At 41.8% G+C, this 19,103-nt stretch overlaps 1 protein-coding gene across 1 annotated transcript; it reads left to right on the top strand.

Moving 5' to 3' along the window:
* Positions 1–1,606: 1,606 nt before the first annotated feature.
* On the top strand, positions 1,607–17,238 carry DUSP29 (dual specificity phosphatase 29). The gene is made up of 3 exons (XM_066554785.1): positions 1,607–1,791; positions 11,514–11,734; positions 16,991–17,238. The coding sequence occupies exons 1-3, from the start codon at positions 1,607–1,609 to the stop codon at positions 17,236–17,238; spliced, it is 654 nt and encodes a 217-aa protein (XP_066410882.1).
* The last annotated feature ends 1,865 nt before the right edge of the window (positions 17,239–19,103 follow it).

Raw genomic sequence — 19,103 nt, 5'->3', positions numbered from 1 at the left:
CAGTGGTTGAGCTTTCAGAGTGTTAACCAAGCTCAAACTGTGCCGGTGTTCCAGTACCACAAACGATCATTTGCAGATGTAATTGCCCTGTTCTGAGGTGTAACAAATCAATGCACTGTGGCCACCAACTGTGATTACTGGTTACATTGCTTTCTCCTCTTCCTTTCCTCCATCCCATGTTATGGAGCCATGAATAAAAGTAGTCAGCCCTTCAGCATCAAGGCAACAGGCTCTCAGTTATAATTCCTTACTAGACAAATAGCAGTTCTTATCAATTTCTAGATAACACCCTAATCACTCCCAAAGTCAGACTGACTTAGATTTGTATCTCTGACAGACAAACATTATCTACACTGCTGAGTCTGCATGTAGAATTAGCATAATTCTGGCACAGGAAGGAAGAAGGCTCTCCCAGGGCATGGCTACTGGGGCAGATAGATGGGACTTGGTACTACACATGCAAGACAAGCCCAAGGTAAATTTACTACAAGCTGGAATTCTCAGAGCCCTTTAAAAATCTCAAGAGAGGACCACTTAGCTAAACATCATCATCATGTTTTAAGAAGCTTGGCTGAAAGATAGATTCCCTTGCCAGTGCAAGCAAGCCAATTTTTGAACAAAGGTGTACACTTGCCAATCAAAAACAGACTCCACAATCTTACACAGCTTTGGAGTAGGAAAACAGCAATCATTTGGCTTTTTCAAGCTTTGTAGAGAAACAGAACATGACAGCATTAGCCAGATTTTTTGAATTAAAAGGACACAAACATTCAGCAGCCAATACAAAAAAAAAAAAAAAAACAAAAAACAAAAAAACAATTGGGAGCAACTACAGGATTCATTGCCTGCAAGAAAGGTGGATTTTTGGCAGGCTCTACTTGCACACTTCATAAGATCAAGCCCAACTCCACATCTTGTTACAAGTCTCTCACAGAACCACAAGGTTCAGTTTATCCCTTCAAGGGAATGAGACATGAGCAACTGCTACTCTGAGACACCAGAGAGTCCAGAAGAAGAAATAAAAGCAGAGCCCACAGGGAGATGCAGCAAACAGGGAATCTGCAGCTGGCAACATTGGAAAAAAAAATAGTAGAAGAGAGTACAATAGTACATGCAACATTCACCTGAACAGACACATTTCCTCTCCCTATGTTGCTGAAAACCACAAAGGATGAGCTATTAGGAGGGTATTCATTAATGATAAAAAACCCCAACAACTTAAATTTGCACTCAGTTCCCCTAGGTGCTTTAGATCCCTAGGCTGTTAGACCTACCAAATTCTTGCCAGTGGATTTTTCAGGAAACAAAATCCAGACAAGAGACTGAACTTCAATAATCTCAAACCTCTGAGTTTGGTTTCCTTTGCTGGTGAGCTCATTCAACAACATACTCCTCACCTTACTCTGGGGAGGTAGAAATCCAGGTGCAAGTCTGTGTTTGCCACAGAACAGGTACATCTGTCTCAAGCAATGCTCAATCCCACCTGGTCAGTGCTGCTCCCAGGATGCCACGGCTGGAGCAGGAGTCACTGGCTTTGTGCTTCCTTGGGTTAATGCTCTGTTCTGGTTGCATTCCAGTTTCTCGCACATCCTGAGAGCGCTACTTCATGGACAAGATGTCATCAGGGAGCTGGAACGCTGGGAAGAAAAACGCATATACAGCAGTCAAAGTAGATCCTGATGAGGACTATTGTACCCCAGGGGCATTTGAACTGGAGAGGCTCTTGTGGAAGGGCTGCCCACAGTACACTCACGTCAATGAAGTCTGGCCCAACCTCTACATAGGAGATGAGTAAGTGCACACAGTACCCCCTGTGTAGCAGCTAAGTGTACCTGCTACATGTCCTCTACACAGGGCATGACCAAGCTCTTCTAAACACAGCTCACTGACAGAGCAAAGTGTTTGAAACCACTGACAGATGTCAGAGCCTGGCATGGCCCTGGCTGTTACTGCTGCTTCAGGAAAGAGCAGAGGAAGTGCAGCCACGTCTGCTGTTAAAGACAGAGTGACAGCACTGGTAGTGGCGCCAGTGTAGGCTGCAGAGGTTGAAGCTCGTCATGATCTATTTTAAATGGTTTGTTTCAAGGAGCAATTTGTTATTTATCTCTGAGTGAAAGTTGTTCCACAGTTACAGAGCATGGCCTGGATGTGTTTGCCACACCTTAGGTTGGTTTAGGCCTAAAATGTAATTCTTGAAAAGCAACTCAAGAGACAGCTCACCCTGCAGTAGTATTTCTGCATTTCCAAGCCTGTACTTGTGGACATAGAACACTCTGCATTTCCAAATTGCTCAAGAGATTAAAGCAAACAGAACCCTGAGGAAGGCAAAGCTGCAGAGATGTGTCTCACTGATCTGACCAAATGTGATTTGGAAAAAAAACAAACCCCAAAACAGACTTAGTCCTGCTGAGCACAGGACTAAACTAGAAGCAGTCTGTTCCAAGAAGCAGAGAAGACTGCTGCAGCAGGAGACATGCCATCAGAAAATCCCCCAGCCCAAGCCCTGAGCAGAGCAAGAGAGCCTTTCTTATCCCTTTGCCATTATTGGTCCAATTCCCATTTTCCTCTACACCCTGCACTAGCATGACATATTTTTACATCATCACTGAAAGACACAAGTAGGAGCCCCAGTGGCTCCAAAGTTCTCAATAATTTTTTAAAAGGTCCTAAAATCCATCTGTTGCCAGCTTATAAAAGAGGAAAGATATACAGCTTTATAAGTTACAAGGCTCCTAATATCATCCACCAATTACTTCTGTGGCGCCAGAGGCAACAGAAAGACACAAGAGTTCTGGTCTTGTACCAAGCCAAGGCTCCCACTTTTAGAGACAGGGATGGGAGAGAGTCTGTGTGTGTGTGTTGTGTGGGATAAAAAAATTAAACCATGGGAACAGCCTGTCCAAATGATTCAGGAAGAAAAGGGGATTGAGTTTTTCTCTCCACATCCTGCCCTGCCCCTCCAGTTAGATATCTCTAACTAAAGATTTACCATAAAGAACAGCCTCTCCTGGCATTTATTTCCTACTTCATTGTTTAGAATCACCATCAGAATTATTCTGAATGAAGCTGTTAGAATAATTTTCCTCTAATCTCTGTGATGAAGCTATAGCTGTGCCTGCTGAGCAAAGGGATGTGACCAGACAAGAAGTCAGTCTCTCAGCCCAGGACAGCAGTCACTGACTCTTTCCTGTAATCTTCCTGTAGCAGTGACTTCTTACACCCTGTAATTTAGTAAAGGCTAGAAGGTGTGACTCTGAATACACCACACACCTGGCACTTCATACAAACTAACCAGAGGAACAAAAATACAAACTTCTTGAGAGGCACGTGGAGCTAGAACCCATCATGCTGGGTAATGTCTTTCTGCTGAGGACTGGTCTTAAGTCAAGAGGAAAACCAGTGGTGCTTCAAAGGAAAACAAGTTCCCCACCATGACAAGACAAAAGCATGAGAAAACCTATGGAGAAGGAAAAACAAGTAAGGAGCAGATGGGGGGGGGGGGGGGGGGGACGGACAGAAATAAAACTTCACCAGAAAATGGAACTCCCCAAAAGAGAACTACTATTGTCAGCCAGGCACGGGCAAACTTGATGTGGCAGAAAATCTGAGAACTGGTCTGCATGCAAGACGCAGGCTTTCACTACCCTAACTAAAATTTGTTTTGAAACAGGCAAAGTCCATGGACCTTTCTATCTTTCCTGGAGCCACCTACGTATCTTACTCCAGACCAATAGCTTACCCCCTCAGTGTGGCAGGGTTTTTGTATTGTTTTAAGATCTTGCTTTAGAACTGGTGGCCAAAGAGATGCCACAAGCCATGAACAGATGTTGGGTGCATTTCCATCTTTAGCCAAGCTAAATTAAGGTTGATGTTGAAAGAATTTGGTGGAACTCATCAACAAAATCAAGCGAACACATACATGCAGAGTTTATCTTCAGAGATTCCACATCTGTGCTTCATTCCTGCCTCCTGCATTTACAAGGTTAACAGGACTTGTGACTGCTTATGGAAATGCTAATTAATTACCCTGGCTACGTAACCACATCTTCCTTCTAATGCAATCCAGGCTATCAAGGAGCCCTGTGAGGCCACTCCATCCTTTTGTTATGAGGCTTCACTGCAGATGTTGCCCAGAGGCAATGAAATCTCTATGAGCCTGTCAGACCCAGAATAATCAAAGCCTCAAAATATAACATGCTGTGTTCAGCTCCAAGTGAAATTTTCCCCCAGCAAGTTCCAAGGGCTTTTAAAGACCAGATACTGGAATTTGTATGACACAGCCCAGCGACAGGAATAAAACACTCTTGGCCACAATTTTGAGGCAATTGCTACCAGGATAAGTGTTTGCATGTATCCTCCTCATATTTAGAAGTCCTCTAAAGGGATAGAAAGCAGCCTTGTTTTTCTCCTTTGTTTCACTGGCCACCTGGTTGCTTGGAGGCAGTTTTACTGGCAAATCCCAAACCTGCTTGGTTCAGTGGGATCACATGGAAAGTCTCTGCCAGTTACTCATCTTGTAGTTTCTTCTTGCAGCTCTTCAGTGATGGCCTTATTACCCGAGATGATGTTTAGGCTTCCACATTTCTGAAGTTCAAAGAATATTTTGGCTGAAGACAAAGGCCTCCCAATTTGTTTTCCTCTTAAACATGCACTAGATCTCCTTAGGATTTAAGCTCTGATCACAATTTCAGGTCTTGCCATGTTCTCAAACTACTCCCAGAAAAAAAAAAAGTCTTTTGAAATGTAATTCTTTACAAGTTAAGTATGAAAAATAATTTTCTGGGTATGCAGCTGAACTGAGCTTGCAATTCACAAAAGCTATAGTCTGTGCCTTGCCATGACTCACAGTCTTCAGATGTGATGCAGGTAAGGAAGATGAGTAACCCAAACCCACAATTTGGAGTGCACGATAATTAAGATAAATAACTAAACATGAAATGTATGCATAACTAAAACTCATTCTCTCCTCTTACCTTTCTGCAGAGAAGCAATATGGCATGGCTTTGTCCAAGTGACCAAGTAAAAAGACAATTTACACTAACCTAGAAGAAAACAGATGGGACTCTCTCAGGCTAGAAAACAGCTACCTCCCACCGTTTAGTATTGCCAACTCCTAGCATCTACATCAGTATTAATCATATAAAAATAGAAGCAAATACGGATTTAGATTATAACAACACTCTTGAGGATATAGTTTTAACTTGGGTAGAATGAGAACCTGCCAATTGTAATAGCAGTTTAACAATCCAGAAAATCAGATCTTTAATGCTGGACAGTAAACCTCAACACTCCAATGGTTTCCAAGACAAGTAACACTTCCCCATATAACATCTCTGTCTATCAGTGATTTCTAACATTTGATGAGTGACTGAAGTCAAGACCAGGAACTGACTGAACACAGCATGAGTGCTTGGTGCCTTTGCTGTATAGAAAGCAGAGAGCTATTTCCTCTATCTAGGTTGTATCACTTACAAAAACTACATCCACCATTTTGGGTGAGAGGAAAATTAAATACTAAATATTTTCCATCCCATATCCTGATGATCTCATTCACTGTTTTCAGTGGTACCTAAAAATTCTTTTAATTCACACTGAGCAGGAGGTACCCAGAGAAATGGAGCAACACCTCAGAAGGAAAAGGGGATACAATGCTACACTATCTCCAGACTCTCTCAGTACTAGAGTTACCAAAGAAAATTGGGTCAGTATTATTGGAAATTCTCAACATCTCTCCTCAGGAGGGAGAACTGCCAGATTTTCTTAAGAAAGTGTCAATATTGCCTATATTCAGCAAGCTTCTTTCTGACACTGACCATCTGGTAAATCATCCTGCATCGAGCTTTCCTTTAGCACTTAAGAAAATGGAAAAGTTCGAGAGAGGCGATTCCTCTCCTAGTAACATGTTGCCTCAGATTTCCTGGTGTTTTGTCAATCTGGGTCACATCAATCTGTGGCTTTAATAGTCTATACTGAAACATGTTTGCAATGCACAACCTTTGCATGAAGTTTAAGAGACTTGGCTTTACTTGAAGTTGATAAGCACACCAGTCATCTGGTTGAGCAGTACCAGCTGTAAGGTGCTAACTTACCTGGGGAGGGAGTTGCTCTGCCCACACCCTCCTGAGGTATTTTGGAGGACTACTTCCTTCCTTTAGGAGGTGTATTTATGTTTTCCTCATGAGCCACACATCTTCACTTTGTTAGCTGCTTTCAGTATACTTAATACTGTGTGTGAAGGTGCAGGCTGCAGTGCCTGCAAGTTCTTTTCCCCTCTCCTCCAATTCCATTGATTTGGGCAACTTTCTAACAAAAGCAGCTGGGACTAAAGCTTGTTATGACAGTATTTTTGAAAAGAGAGAGGGGATCTGGTACAGTGGAGACAGCAACCTAAAAGAAAGCATTCTTTTTCATGTTGTAACTACTTACACATTGTTTCTTCCAGAAGAACACAGAGTTTGCTGCAGCACTTGCTATTGATCCTATAAAACTTAGCCTTAAAACTGACAGCAGGCACAGTTAAAGTCTCAGACAAGCCCTCTACTTGCCCTTGCACAAGCCAAGAGAGGTAAACAGTCTTTTGGGAACCATCTGAAAATGGATGACACTTTTGTCTCGGTCAGTTTCCCCTTTTGGTGAGTCTGTTAGTATCAATATATCCATATGCGAAAGTGATTTTATCTCCAGTTTTCACCATTGAGGTGGGATTCCCACATCAAAGTACTCCCCCTTGCCTCAGAACTTTCAAAACATGTTTATGAGTCCATCTGCCCTACAGTAAATGCAGGGTCAGATTCAGCAAAGCACTGAGCTTTTGCTTAACACAGAGAAAAGGACTTCTGGGTATATTTAACTTTTAGCATAAGTTTATGTGCTCTGAACTGAAGAGCTGATGAGCTTTAACATGGGACTAATCAGCACAGGTCATCTCTTACTAAACTGAATTACATTGAAATTTTCATTGTTATCTCCCAGTGCCACACTTCACCTTCCTTGCACGGGAACACATTCAAGGCAGACACTGGAGACAACAGCTGCACCATGTGAAAGGAAATCAAGTGCTAATAGCACAGATGGTGGAGATATACAAAATGAAAACAATTGCTAGAGTAGCCAAGTGCTTACAGCTTCACCTACACTGGCATTTGTAGCAAACTCCTCTTTACAATGGCTACTTAAAATTCAACCATAATCACAAAAGTGAAAGTATTAATCACAGTTTAATAGGAGACAGCAGCACCCAAGGAGGGGAAAAGAAGAATGTTGTTAGCTTGACTATTACACTCTGATAGTGAGCAAATGGCAAGGAAAAAAACCCCAATGCCTTTTCCAGTCAAAATTGAATTAGAAATGCAGTCATAAATCCTCCAATAAGGTAATGATTCATATTGCCCTGAACAATCCTATGCTATTAGTAACCTCAACCAATCAGATATTTACAGATACTTATGCCTGATTTATTTATCTCTTTCCTCTACAATATTGATACCTCAGGCACGGTGAAAACTGCAAGCAAGGCCAAGAGCATTCCCTTCTCCTTGGGGTGTAATCAGAAGCACCATGCATGATGAAACACAGCAAACCCCACAGGTTCTGGTTACAGGGTACAGAGGGATGTTTTCACAACAGCTTTGACACTGCAGACTCAGCTGAGGGTGGAGAGCAGCCCAGTCCTTCCCACAGAGGCAGAGCTCACTGCTGGCTATAGGCAGTCCAGGCAAACAGTTGAGGGGCACAGTAACATTCCCATTTACAGGCACACAGGTCTCACACCTGGTGCCTTACCAGGCTGTTGCTTGCTCTGCTAACTGGCCACCAAGCTGCTGCAAACCAAGTGTGACCCCAAGTTTAACTATGGCAGTGTCAGTCTCAGCACAGAGCTTCTCTGTGGTCATGTTTATGATCAAAGTACAAAGTACTGGCTGACAGGAGGTAAAAAGCAGATAAACCTGAGCCAGTATGACAAGTGGTGGTCCAGCTGGGCTCTTTGCCTAGATTTTGGGGAAAGATTTTACAAAGAAAAAAAAAGAGGAAAAATTTTCAAAGAACAGTAGTGAAATCTCTTATGAAAATGTAACTATCAAGTATAAGACTGAGGGGATAGAGAGAAAGAGGCAGGAGCTAAAGTACTTTCTAATCTCCATATTAGGTTTGAAATCAAGCGCTCTTGCTCTTGAAAAAGACTAAGTGTCACTTCAGCTTTCTTCACAAGATACAGATTCTAAAGCCCAAGGCAAGCACCTCTTGCAGTCCAGTGAACCCTATTTTCTATTACACAACAACTGTTTCTTCCTATCTCCACACAACATATTAGAAACCTCAGGAAAATCTTTCCATAGATAAAAGTGTCCAGGGTATCTGCTGTAAGAAAGGTGCCTAACACCCTCTTTACAGACTGTGTGCACTAGCTTGGCCTGCAGATGCAAAAGCCACGTGGCCACAGGACTGTATTGACCCTGCTCCACTTAGGGCAGGTATTTTAGGTCTTGCTTCCACTAACAGGTTCTACAACACCTACACATAGTTTGAGTGATAGCTATTCCAGTGAAAATGTGGAGAACTTAACAGATTTGAGTGCTCAGCACTGAGCACTCATTTTCTGGAAGTTTTTCAGATTAGCAATGTCAGTAAAAAGAAGAAAATATGGATCCATATAATAAAGAAAACAATTCCATTGGGTAAGGTTCTATTCAGTCCAAAGGCTATTGCTAAATCAGTCTGCATATCCAGCATAATTAGAAAGCAGATAACATTTTAAAGTCAGCCTAGCTCAAGCATTGAGGAAAACAGCATAAATTCCTTGGTACACGTGTAATTTGCTGTTTAAAAAAAAAAAAAAAGTTATATCACAGAAGATGGTATAGTTACATCTGAGCATTTATAATGAATTTTTGCAACACCATTCAAGGTTGATACATTGCTGCTTCTGAGTCCATTTCCAGCCCAAGTTGGGAAACAAACAGAGCAAGCAGAGTAACAATGTGCCTATTCCCAACCTCCCACAGGTCAAGGGCAAAACAACTGCTAATGCATTTGTGGTGCAAAATGATTAAACTGATTAAATACAAATAATTCCATCCCGAGCCTTCAATTCACAGAATGCAGCTACAGGCAAGACTGGGAGATGGAAGGCGAAGTTGAGAGAAGCTTGGCCAGGCTGAACTGTTTATGAAAGTTACTGAAAGACAGCATCCCTTCTTTCTGAATATGTACTGGAAAACTGAGGCCGCCCAACATTGCAAAATCAGGTTGGAGAAAACAGAACAAGACTGTGTGACTGTCAGAAAAATGCATTAGTGGCATCCACTGCGTCAAAAGGCAATCTCCAATCAAGGAAACAGGAAAATTCGATTTCATATAAAAACAAGTGTCAAATGTTAATGACTGTGACCTATTGTTTGACATTGTCCTTGCTCAGAACAACTTCATAATTTAATTCTAATGCTATTTATTAGCCTAAGCAGTGCTTGCAGAAGTCCAAGTGTGATAGTATGTACAGTCCATCAAAAAATTTGGTTTTCTACTGACCCTTACTACTCTGCAGTCCTGCTTCCTACTCAGCATGCAGATCTCCACTTGCAAGGGTTCTCCTTGTGCATGGGTCTCTGACCTGAAGCCCCTCAGTCTTACATGGTTTGTAGGATAGATGCCTTGGGCCAAGTCTGATCAATGAAAACCACCTTTTCTCTATTCCAGCATCAGGGAGGTAAAACAAAGACAGGCTTAATTTGAAAACAGGAACTGTAGCTCACCTCAAGGACATCAAAATGAAGAGTAGTAGTTATTCACTGCACCACTTCAGCCAGGACATTTAACCTGTTTTATTTTAAGTACTCTCCATCCTTTCCGTATAGAACTGAAGTGTCTTTGCTGGCAATATTTACATACAGGGAATCCTAAGGCACAAAATCTCCTACAAGGAGGGAGAAGAAAGTCTTCCTCAGTCAATCACTGCTATAGGAATACAAAGGGAAGGAGTAGGCATTATTTAACATGAGGTGAAAGTGGCAACTTACACCATTAGCAGTGCTCCAGGGTCTACTAAACTTATTAGGTAGGCATCACCACACTAAGAGAAGCTTTTATTTGACTTTTACATGATTGTATAGGGGATGTCGGGCATTATTCCATGGCAAAAATACCAGTACTGTCAAGACATTATCATTCCTGACCAGAAAGGAATTTCTGCAGGGCAATATTTACCCAGAGCAGCCAATGATCATGGGCTTAATTTAAGTAAGAGCAAGCATAGGTAAAACCTTCAGTACCCATATCCCAGTTAAGTGCTCTAATCATTAGGTCCTTGACTGCTCAGAGGGGGTTTTGACTGCGAGCTTGGAAAGGCAGTCAGCTTCAAGCTATTGTGGGCTGTCACCACTAGAATTATGAAACACAGCAGGTAGCCCACCACAATGTCCTGTGTGACAGCAGCTACATTTACACATGGAAGTGTTCAAGAAACATTCATGGAGAGAGGTACTTTTGTTTGGAAAAAGCTTTTTTACATCATGCAGTAGTTATGTGAAAATATATTAACAGAATAAAGGTTATGTCATTTTTTTCTTTTTGTAAAAAGCTTTGTAGTTTTCCTAGGCACTAATGAAACTTGACAGCTTTTTCAGAACAAAATTTTCCCAAACTAAAAGCTTTCTGTAATGGAAGAGAAAAAGTTTTTACATGCTTGGCCGTGAACTTTACATTTTTTTAGGAATTTTATCCTAAAGCAAGCACCTACAGTGGGTATTGAACATACAAATCTAAGCTTTCCTCTCTTCTCTGACTTCCCTTGTCCAAGCGAAGAGGACAAGAACAAATGAGAACCTTTGGCTAAATACATGAATTCCAGCTTCTTCTGAAGGCTAATATCAAATTTCCTTATATAGTTCTTTTTTGCTTTAGACCTCTGGTTTGACCAAACAAGACAGTAAAATGGAGTTGTGATAGGAAGTTATATTCACATAGGGATGGGATTTTAAAATTGTATTTATTTTTTATAGAAATTGAGAAGAACTCAGTACCTTCTTTTAGGGAAGAAGAGTTTCTTTTTGAATCCCAGACTATTTTACTACTCACATATTACTGACTCTTATTACATCTGCAATATCATTTGATGGGACTGAAGGGGAAAACAGCATTCATGGGTCCTATTTCAAGTTCCACCACTGATTTCCTTTTCTGACTTTAGATAATTCCTTCTATTTCTTTCTGTATCCCAAGTTTCTTCTTGTACAAGATGGATGGAAGCCAGTATTGCCTATGTGCACAGGTAACAGCAAAATAAATCCATATTAAACATGCTCTAAGGACCTGAGGGAGATAATTAGGAACTCCAAAAGAATGACAGCTTCAAACAGAATGACAATATCTTAAGATCCTTAAAATGGTAAATTATGCATTGTTAAAGCATTATCAGTTTCACTAACATTTAGAACATACCAAATCAGAGGTTTTCTTAATTTTTTTTTTCTAGCCTTGAAGAAGCTTGTTGAGTTACATGGCAGCTCTTGTTTTCCCAGGAAAACGGCTCTGGATCGCTACAGCCTGGAGAAGGCGGGGTTCACGCACATCCTGAACGCGGCCCACGGGCAGCGCAACGTGGACACGGGAGCGCAGTACTACAGCAGCATGGCCCTGCAGTACCACGGCGTGGAGGCTGATGATCTCCCCACCTTCAACCTCAGCCAGTTCTTTTATTCGGCTTCCAAATTCATTGATAACGCTCTTCAGGATGAAAGAAGTAAGGAGGGTGCTGAAAACGGTTCCAACCAGTATAATATTTACCACAAGTAATTAAAAGCAGAGTTCCATGGCATTTAACCTTGCAGGAATGAAACAAGTTCAATATAGTTTACCAGAGACAATACAACTAGTAGTAGGGAACAAGTTTAAGAGAAGGCAGTGATGTATTTATGATGACCCTTCTCACTAATACCACCCCAAGAGCCTCTCACCAAGCACTTTTGTCAAAACTCTCATCACAGCTGCTATCAAGGGGTCCTGTCTGACAGAGATTTTTTTGTTGTTTTGACTCCTTCAAAAACACGTGAGACAACTGGAAATTGCCTAGGTGCCATGAATGTGCTGTCTTTTCCTCCTTTTCCTAATTAGCCCCTATCAAGACAGGTTTAATAAATATTAGTTGCATAGTGCTGGGAGTAGAACACAAGTGGTCTCAGACATTCCATGTCATCATTCCACAGCTTTGTGCTCTGCACCATTAGATTCTCTCTATAAATATAGAAACCACCCCTCCTACCTGACCATCAGATCTACCCCAACCTGTAACATTTATTTCTCTGCCATCTTCCAAGCAGCAGGGAACTGGTACAGTTCTGACAGCAGTAAACTAGAAACATTTCATTAAAGTGTTTGTAATTTCTCAGCTTGATTACTGCAATTCATTATTTGCTGATCTCCAGCAGTGTTCTATCAGAAGGCCTGACACTGATGTCAAGTGCTACAGCCTAGGCCTCACACTGACTTTCAGTATTACTCCTACTCCTTCCCCTCACATACTTTTAAAAAAAATCTCAGCAAGATATTTTACCAGAAACCAGTTGAGAAACTTAAAACTTTCCTGCTGACCTATAGAGACCTTAATATCATAGGGTCAGATATCAAGTTTCTAGCCTTGTGTCAGCTTCTGTTCTTGGCTGTCTACCTCAGCTGCAGGCAGTTACTACCTGACTTGCTTCCAATAGCCAGCCAGGTCTTTACACTTCTGCCCTTTCAACAAGTACAGTCCACACAACAGTCCCTTCCCTTGCTCAGGAGAAAACCTTGAAAGCAGATCAGTTTTAAAAATCAAAGTCCTAATAGCAGGAGAAACTGCTTCAGGAGCTTACTTGCTTATGAAGAAAGATACCCAGCATTTTAAAAAAGTGTGTCTGAAGCAGTGCCTTTGGAAAGGAGAGGATAACTAGCACACACCTGTGTCTAGCCATGGCTGGAGGCCAGAGGTCAGTGTCAGACTGGAGTAGCTGGAATAAGAAATGCAGACTTCCTCATTCCCACCACCCTCCTGTTCCCATAAGACTTTAGTCTGCTGCACTGAGGTAAAGAAACAAGCACAAGAGAAGCAGCAAGGGCAAAAAAAAAAGCCTTGCTTCCCAATAAATGTTGTAGGAGGAAAGGATGAGATGGGGGCATATTAACCTTTTTGTTTCAAAACCACATAAAAGTCCAGGAAGTCCTGAGACAGTAGCAAGCACCAGCCCTGCACTGGAACACAAAACCAAATTGAAGAGTGACTGGGTGAACAAATAAAATAAACAAAAAAATCTGCACTCAAGTAGATACTACAAATGGCAGTGATTTCTGTAGCTGTAGTCAATTCTGCCACATTCAAATGGCTTTTAAACAAGTCATCTAGGATCTTTTCTAAGGAAGACCTACTGTAACACCCATGAAGAAAAAGAGCAAGCTCTTAGCTTTCTCATGAGGGAAAAGTAAAATGTGTGTATGTACACCTCTTAGCCCAGCCAGAGACGTGTAAATACGCGATGCATGGCCCAGGATGACACAGGTTTAAAGCATAACTTTCCAATACACATTCACAGAATAGAATGACTCCAGAAGCTAGACTAAAGTGGACTGGTGCCTCCTATGGAAGAAAAGACTAGAGGTACCTAGGGCTCTCCTCCAACAACATAAATGTATTATTTGTGAATGCACATCTAGTGCAGAAAGGCGTTCTGCATTTCAAGTGCCAAATGAACAGGCAATGAAGGTGCACTTGTGTGCTCCTTCCTGATTGACAAAGAGCATCCAGATTCCTAAACAGGATTTTGCATGAAGTAACCAAGCACCTGTCTCCAGTGGTAATGACATGGGACTTCAGTGTGTGGTGCTAAATACTACTGATCAGTAACAGCTTTGCATTGCTTTACTGCTTTGTATTAGAACTGAGCAAACACAGAGAGGGAAAGAGGGAGAAAGGAAAAAGCCTCAGCTTGTGTGACCAGAATCTGTGTGTTGATGAACTTAGTCTGGCTCTATCTGGGGTATGACCTTCAGCCAAATTATCAGATTCATTGAATAGATGTCTTCAGATAATGATTTTTGCTGGGAAGGTGCTCAATAGTCAGTGCTATTGAAACAAATTGTCATTCTAATGAAGAAGGCCCTCTCTGAATCAGACCAAAAAGCTTGGCAATTTGGATGCTGTCAAAACAGTCCTAATTCTGACTTAACATTTAAAATCTTCATGATGATGAAGAAACTCCCTGATCAGAACAGTATTTGTAGGGCTTAAGCATGGGCTACTGGACATAAGAGCAGTTATAAGAGTAAGATTTAGAGGCAAACTCTAATGAGTCACAATTATGCATGCTGGGCATGTCATTCAGCTGGGCAGAAAGCTTTCCCAAAACATGCAATTCAGACCATAGAACAGCTTAAATTTTTTATCAGGGAGGCCTGTATAACATGAAAGGAAGGCATTATTTTAAGATTTTTTTTAGGTTTCCTACTAAGCTACAGATTTAATACTCATTCCCTTGAAATTTTAGTTACTCAAAATGTAGAACAAAGGGGAATGGCATTTTCACTTCACATTAAAATGTCTGGGAAAAATACACTAAAGACAGAGATTTTAAAAGAAAACAAAGTAGGAAGAAACATATTAGAAAATTATGAAGACCTGAGGTTTTTGACCAAAGACCTCAATATTCATGGTTCCAAATGATTCTGAAAAAGTAGAGCTGCATCTAGACAAATTTTCAAGAAACACAAACCCAAGTCAAGTGCACAAAGTATTTCAGAGATCTGTCACCACTCAGCAGACCTCTCTCTGTGCATTGATAGTATATATTCTGGCACACCTTGAAGATCTAAGTGGTCAGAATCCAAGATTGCAAGAGCAGACTCCCTTTTGGGAAATGAGGGTTCCGAGTGGTCCTTATATTAGAATGAAGAGCCTACAAAATAGCACAGAAGGGACATGGCTCTGCAGAAGAGTGTCAGTGTTCTGTGGTAACAGGCAGTTGGCTCTTCACTATTCACACACAGCCAAGGACAAACTTCTTTTTCTGCAAACCAGTGGACATTTCAGAAGACTGTACAGCCATTTTTTGCCTTTGTTAACACAACACAAAACTGTATTTTCTCCTAGATCTCCTCCATTTGCCACCCACACAAAACAAAGCGCTCCTTGTCCCATCACCTATTTTATCACATCAACAGCAACAGATTTACAAGGTGGGAAGCTCTAAAGAGAAGCACTGAAGGGCTAAACAAATGTGTCTTTTCATCCACTTCAAATATTTTCAGTAATAATAGAATGGATTATCATTTTCCAGGAGAGGAAGAGGCACTTTTAGTTATCAGAAGGACTGGAATTTTGCCAAGATGCCTCAAAGACTATCTGCTGGGATTAGGATGCAGACTGTAACCATTAATCCTTTAGCGTTGGCAGTTCTTGATGCATCCATTACATAGCAATGCTGCTTGTGCCAAGGCATCCTCTTGTGCCTGGAAGCAAAGGAGTTAATCTGCAGGAGTCATGGCTTTGCACCCAGCACTTCTCACTAGGCATAGCTGACAGAGATAAACTATTATTGGCCCTGATAGCACAGTTTTTATTTTTTTCTCTTGTAGCAATTCTGCTTAGCAGGGTGTTAGAGAGCGTGCTCCAAATCTACTTCCTTCAGCAGTTCAACCTTTTGCGAGACCCCCTTGAGGGCTTTGAATCATTTTTGGAAATCTTTTGAAGTGTTTCAAAACCTGTCAATCAGACCTGAACCCACTCACTGTTCTCTTCCTTCACCTCCCCCAGATACTGCTAACAGGGAAGGCTCCACAAGGCTTACAACCTTGTTACTATCCAAAGCCAATGACTTCCTGCCTCTGGAAGTCCCAAGCTAAGCCAAGCAGTGTCACAGAGTTAAACTGTAGCATGTTTATTTGGAGGTGAAAACTCTTGGCACAGACTCTGCACTCACAGGGTATGAGACAGGCTCCTACTGCAGGGAGATGATCGTATTAGAACACTCACATGATGGTGCTGGTGAAACATTACTTGCATTCAACACAACAGGGTGCTAGCCAGAAACTTCTACAGCAGCTTTTCTATAGAGTAAGAGGTGGTTTTTTTCCACCCACTGGTTATATGCCTATGACCTTTTTATCCTCTGCCCTCAAATATTGGCATCAAGTGATGCTATCTAAATCTCAAAAGACATTATTGCCCCAACAAAAAACCAAAATCCAATTTGGTTACTTTGTGTGTCTAGTTAGTAGAACTGGCAAAGGCACTCCCTATGCATTCCATTTATTCTCATGGAAGGACAGTCTGAGAGCACACCAAACCCTCCCACACTCTTGTGCTTTGGTTATTGTTCCCAAAATTGCAAACACACAGTTTGTGAGGCATGTAAGTCAAGGCTGCAGCAGGGCTTGCCATGATAGTTAATGCACTCCCGAGGCCTTCTCTGCAAGCTTTGCCCACAAATAAAAAGATATTTGGTGTAGAATTATATTGTCATCTTATTGCAGGGGTTCCATACCATTGTCTCTTATCACAAAAGTTCCATACCTTCTTGGTGTTTCTCATGGGCATCTCCTCCAAGCACTGACTCTCTCTTCCTCACAAAGCAGCCAACTGACTCCAGTTCCCCTCTCAACCAGCCCCCCCACTCTTTTATAGCACTCTTCTTCTCATTGGTTACACCTGTGGCCTGTTAAAGTCAGGCCTGCTCCTAATCTTTGATAATTGGCCCAGCTGCAACTCCTTAGGGGTAAGATTACTTTCTACACTATCTTTATTTTCTTATATTCTATCCCCCTACAGAAATAAATGGATCATCCCTACCGTAGATTGTGTTCAGCTGTAAGATTTTTCACACGAGGGAAAACTGAGGCTGTAAGAGAGGCTTATTGAGTGCTGGTGAGGGGAGTCAAACACCAAACAGAGCAGGGGCACTACAGAAACCTTCACTGTCAAGAGGAAAGGACCACCCCGTGTCAGCTGTGACGTGTCCCTCTGTTTCCACAGGCAAGGTGCTGGTTCACTGCGCCATGGGCCGCAGCCGCTCCGCCACGCTGGTCCTGGCTTACCTGATGATCCACAAGAACATGACGGTGGTGGATGCCATTGAGCAGGTGGCAAGGCACCGCTGCATCATGCCAAACAGGGGCTTCCTGAAGCAGCTGAGAGAGCTGGACATAGAGCTGGCACTGCAGAGGAGGAACAGCAAGAACAGCCTAGCACCTGCTGAGCAGCAGAACAGCACCACCATCTAGCACTGCCCTGGCACGGCTGTGCTGCTGGAAAAGCAACTCCATAAAAGGAGGGGAGGGGAAGGTGTAGTTAATTACAGAGTCACAGGGATCATTTGTTATTTGCTAGGAAAAAAACCCAAAGTCATTTCAAATACAATGTCTAGATGAGAAAGGGAAACCAAATTTAAAATCCATCATCTTAGAAAGTTCCAGCCTTAGCAGAATTCTTTGTTACATCAACAAATAAGTTTTTCTCTCTGCAAAAAACCCCAAACATTTACAACACAAAAGCAAGCACAACTTAAAACTCTCTTCTAGCTAAGTACTCCCAAAATCATGATCCTAACTCAAGTCCCCAGCCTTTAAAGGAGTGCAGATAGGCACTCCTGAAGAAATCTTCCAGGAAAAACACTGAATTGTTTAGTCCAGAGTCCTGAATGGTTTCACAGGAGTTTGCCTTTTTGTGCTGTTTCCTGGCAATTTTATTTCTTTTTTCACAGTGATAATCCAGGGCAGCACAGCAGTTAGAGAACCTCTACATGAAGGATCAACTACACCATGAGCATTTGCTTTACAGACAGGAATTCTGTATCAAATGATAAACTAAAAGATAACAAATATCTGTGAGGATATCCCTTTGTCAAGCTACAGTTGTCTTCTTTCTTGTATCCTGCATGAGAGCTGGATGACTGCTGTAAGTGAAAGAGGACTTGTCATTGATTCACATGCATAATTGATGACCCTCAGCACTACAGAAAATTGCCAGGGCCATTCCTTCTATTTACCATGCTGATATAAATGGAGTATGTTTCCATCAACCACCCTGCCAGATGGACAAATTAAACAGCTTATAAAACTGAGAGACATAGACAGTGATCTAACATGGAAGATTAGTACCTTTAGCAGTCCTTCATTTCTGCTTATATCAGATATTCTTACACTGTTAATAAAAAACTGGCTGCATTTTGCCCACTGCTGGGGATCAGGCAGCCTGAGTGTAACAACACTTACCATTCCTGTCTTTGCTAGGGGCTGAGTGCAGCTTCCAGGAGAACTGGCATTTGGCAGCTTCCAGATGAACCATGTCCTGCTCCCAAAGACAAGGATCTTTCCTAGAATCAGGTCTTACCTGAAGGACTCTGCTGGCACAGCTGTGCCAATTAAACACTTCTGAAGTAAACATACTTTTCATTTACTTCCCAGCTTTTTTTTGCCTACTGTTCTCCCAGAATTAATGAGAGTAAATCAGAAAAGCAGAATTTCTGGAACACATGACTTCCACAAAGTGAGGCAGCTCTTGCAAGCTGCTGATTCACAAGTGTCAGCAGCACTGCCTCAGCTACAAGCCAAGTCTGCAGCAAACACACACACTGAACAAGGCAAGTTGATTTCCTTCTTGCCAGCCACCAGTGGCATGGAGCATTCTGTGAGAGTGCACGGCCAAAGAGCCTCTTGCCTTTCACAAGAATCACCTGTCGCAATTCTGTGAAGAATTTTTTGAAGATAAAAGCAAGAGCTCATTCCCCTCTGGGATAGTGCTAGAGCACAAAGTCAAAACTGACACTGCAAGGTGCATACAAGACAGAACAAGCCCATCTGTCAAGGAAAAAACAACCTTCTTATTTATCAGAAAGTTTAGTGCCATAATGCAATTCACAGCTAAACTGTCATTATGGGAAAAGATGTAGGATAGGTTCCTTGTCCTCCTGAAAGGAATTAAATTCTGAAATAACAAGATTATAATGGAAACTTGCCTGCTGTGCACACACTATGCATCGTTTCCCAACCAACTCTTAACCCATATATTGTAAACACAGAATTTTAGCAATATGCTGGAGTCAGAATGCTGTTTCAGGTAAGCAAATATCTGAAATGTTAAGGAGGTT

Source organism: Molothrus aeneus, chromosome 8 (genome assembly GCF_037042795.1).
Source record: "Molothrus aeneus isolate 106 chromosome 8, BPBGC_Maene_1.0, whole genome shotgun sequence".
Lineage (NCBI taxonomy): Eukaryota > Metazoa > Chordata > Aves > Passeriformes > Icteridae > Molothrus > Molothrus aeneus.
Note: the sequence above shows the minus strand (reverse complement) of the source record. Positions and strands in the feature narration are given on the sequence as shown.

Bases quoted from the DNA above. Each gene is read 5' to 3' on its own strand.
- DUSP29 (XM_066554785.1), top strand. From the start codon at position 1,607: ATGGACAAGATGTCATCAGGGAGCTGGAACGCTGGGAAGAAAAACGCA. The intron at 1,792-11,513 runs GTAAGTGCACAC...TTGTTTTCCCAG, and splicing joins AACCTCTACATAGGAGATGA to GAAAACGGCTCTGGATCGCT. The intron at 11,735-16,990 runs GTAAGGAGGGTG...CTGTTTCCACAG, and splicing joins CGCTCTTCAGGATGAAAGAA to GCAAGGTGCTGGTTCACTGC.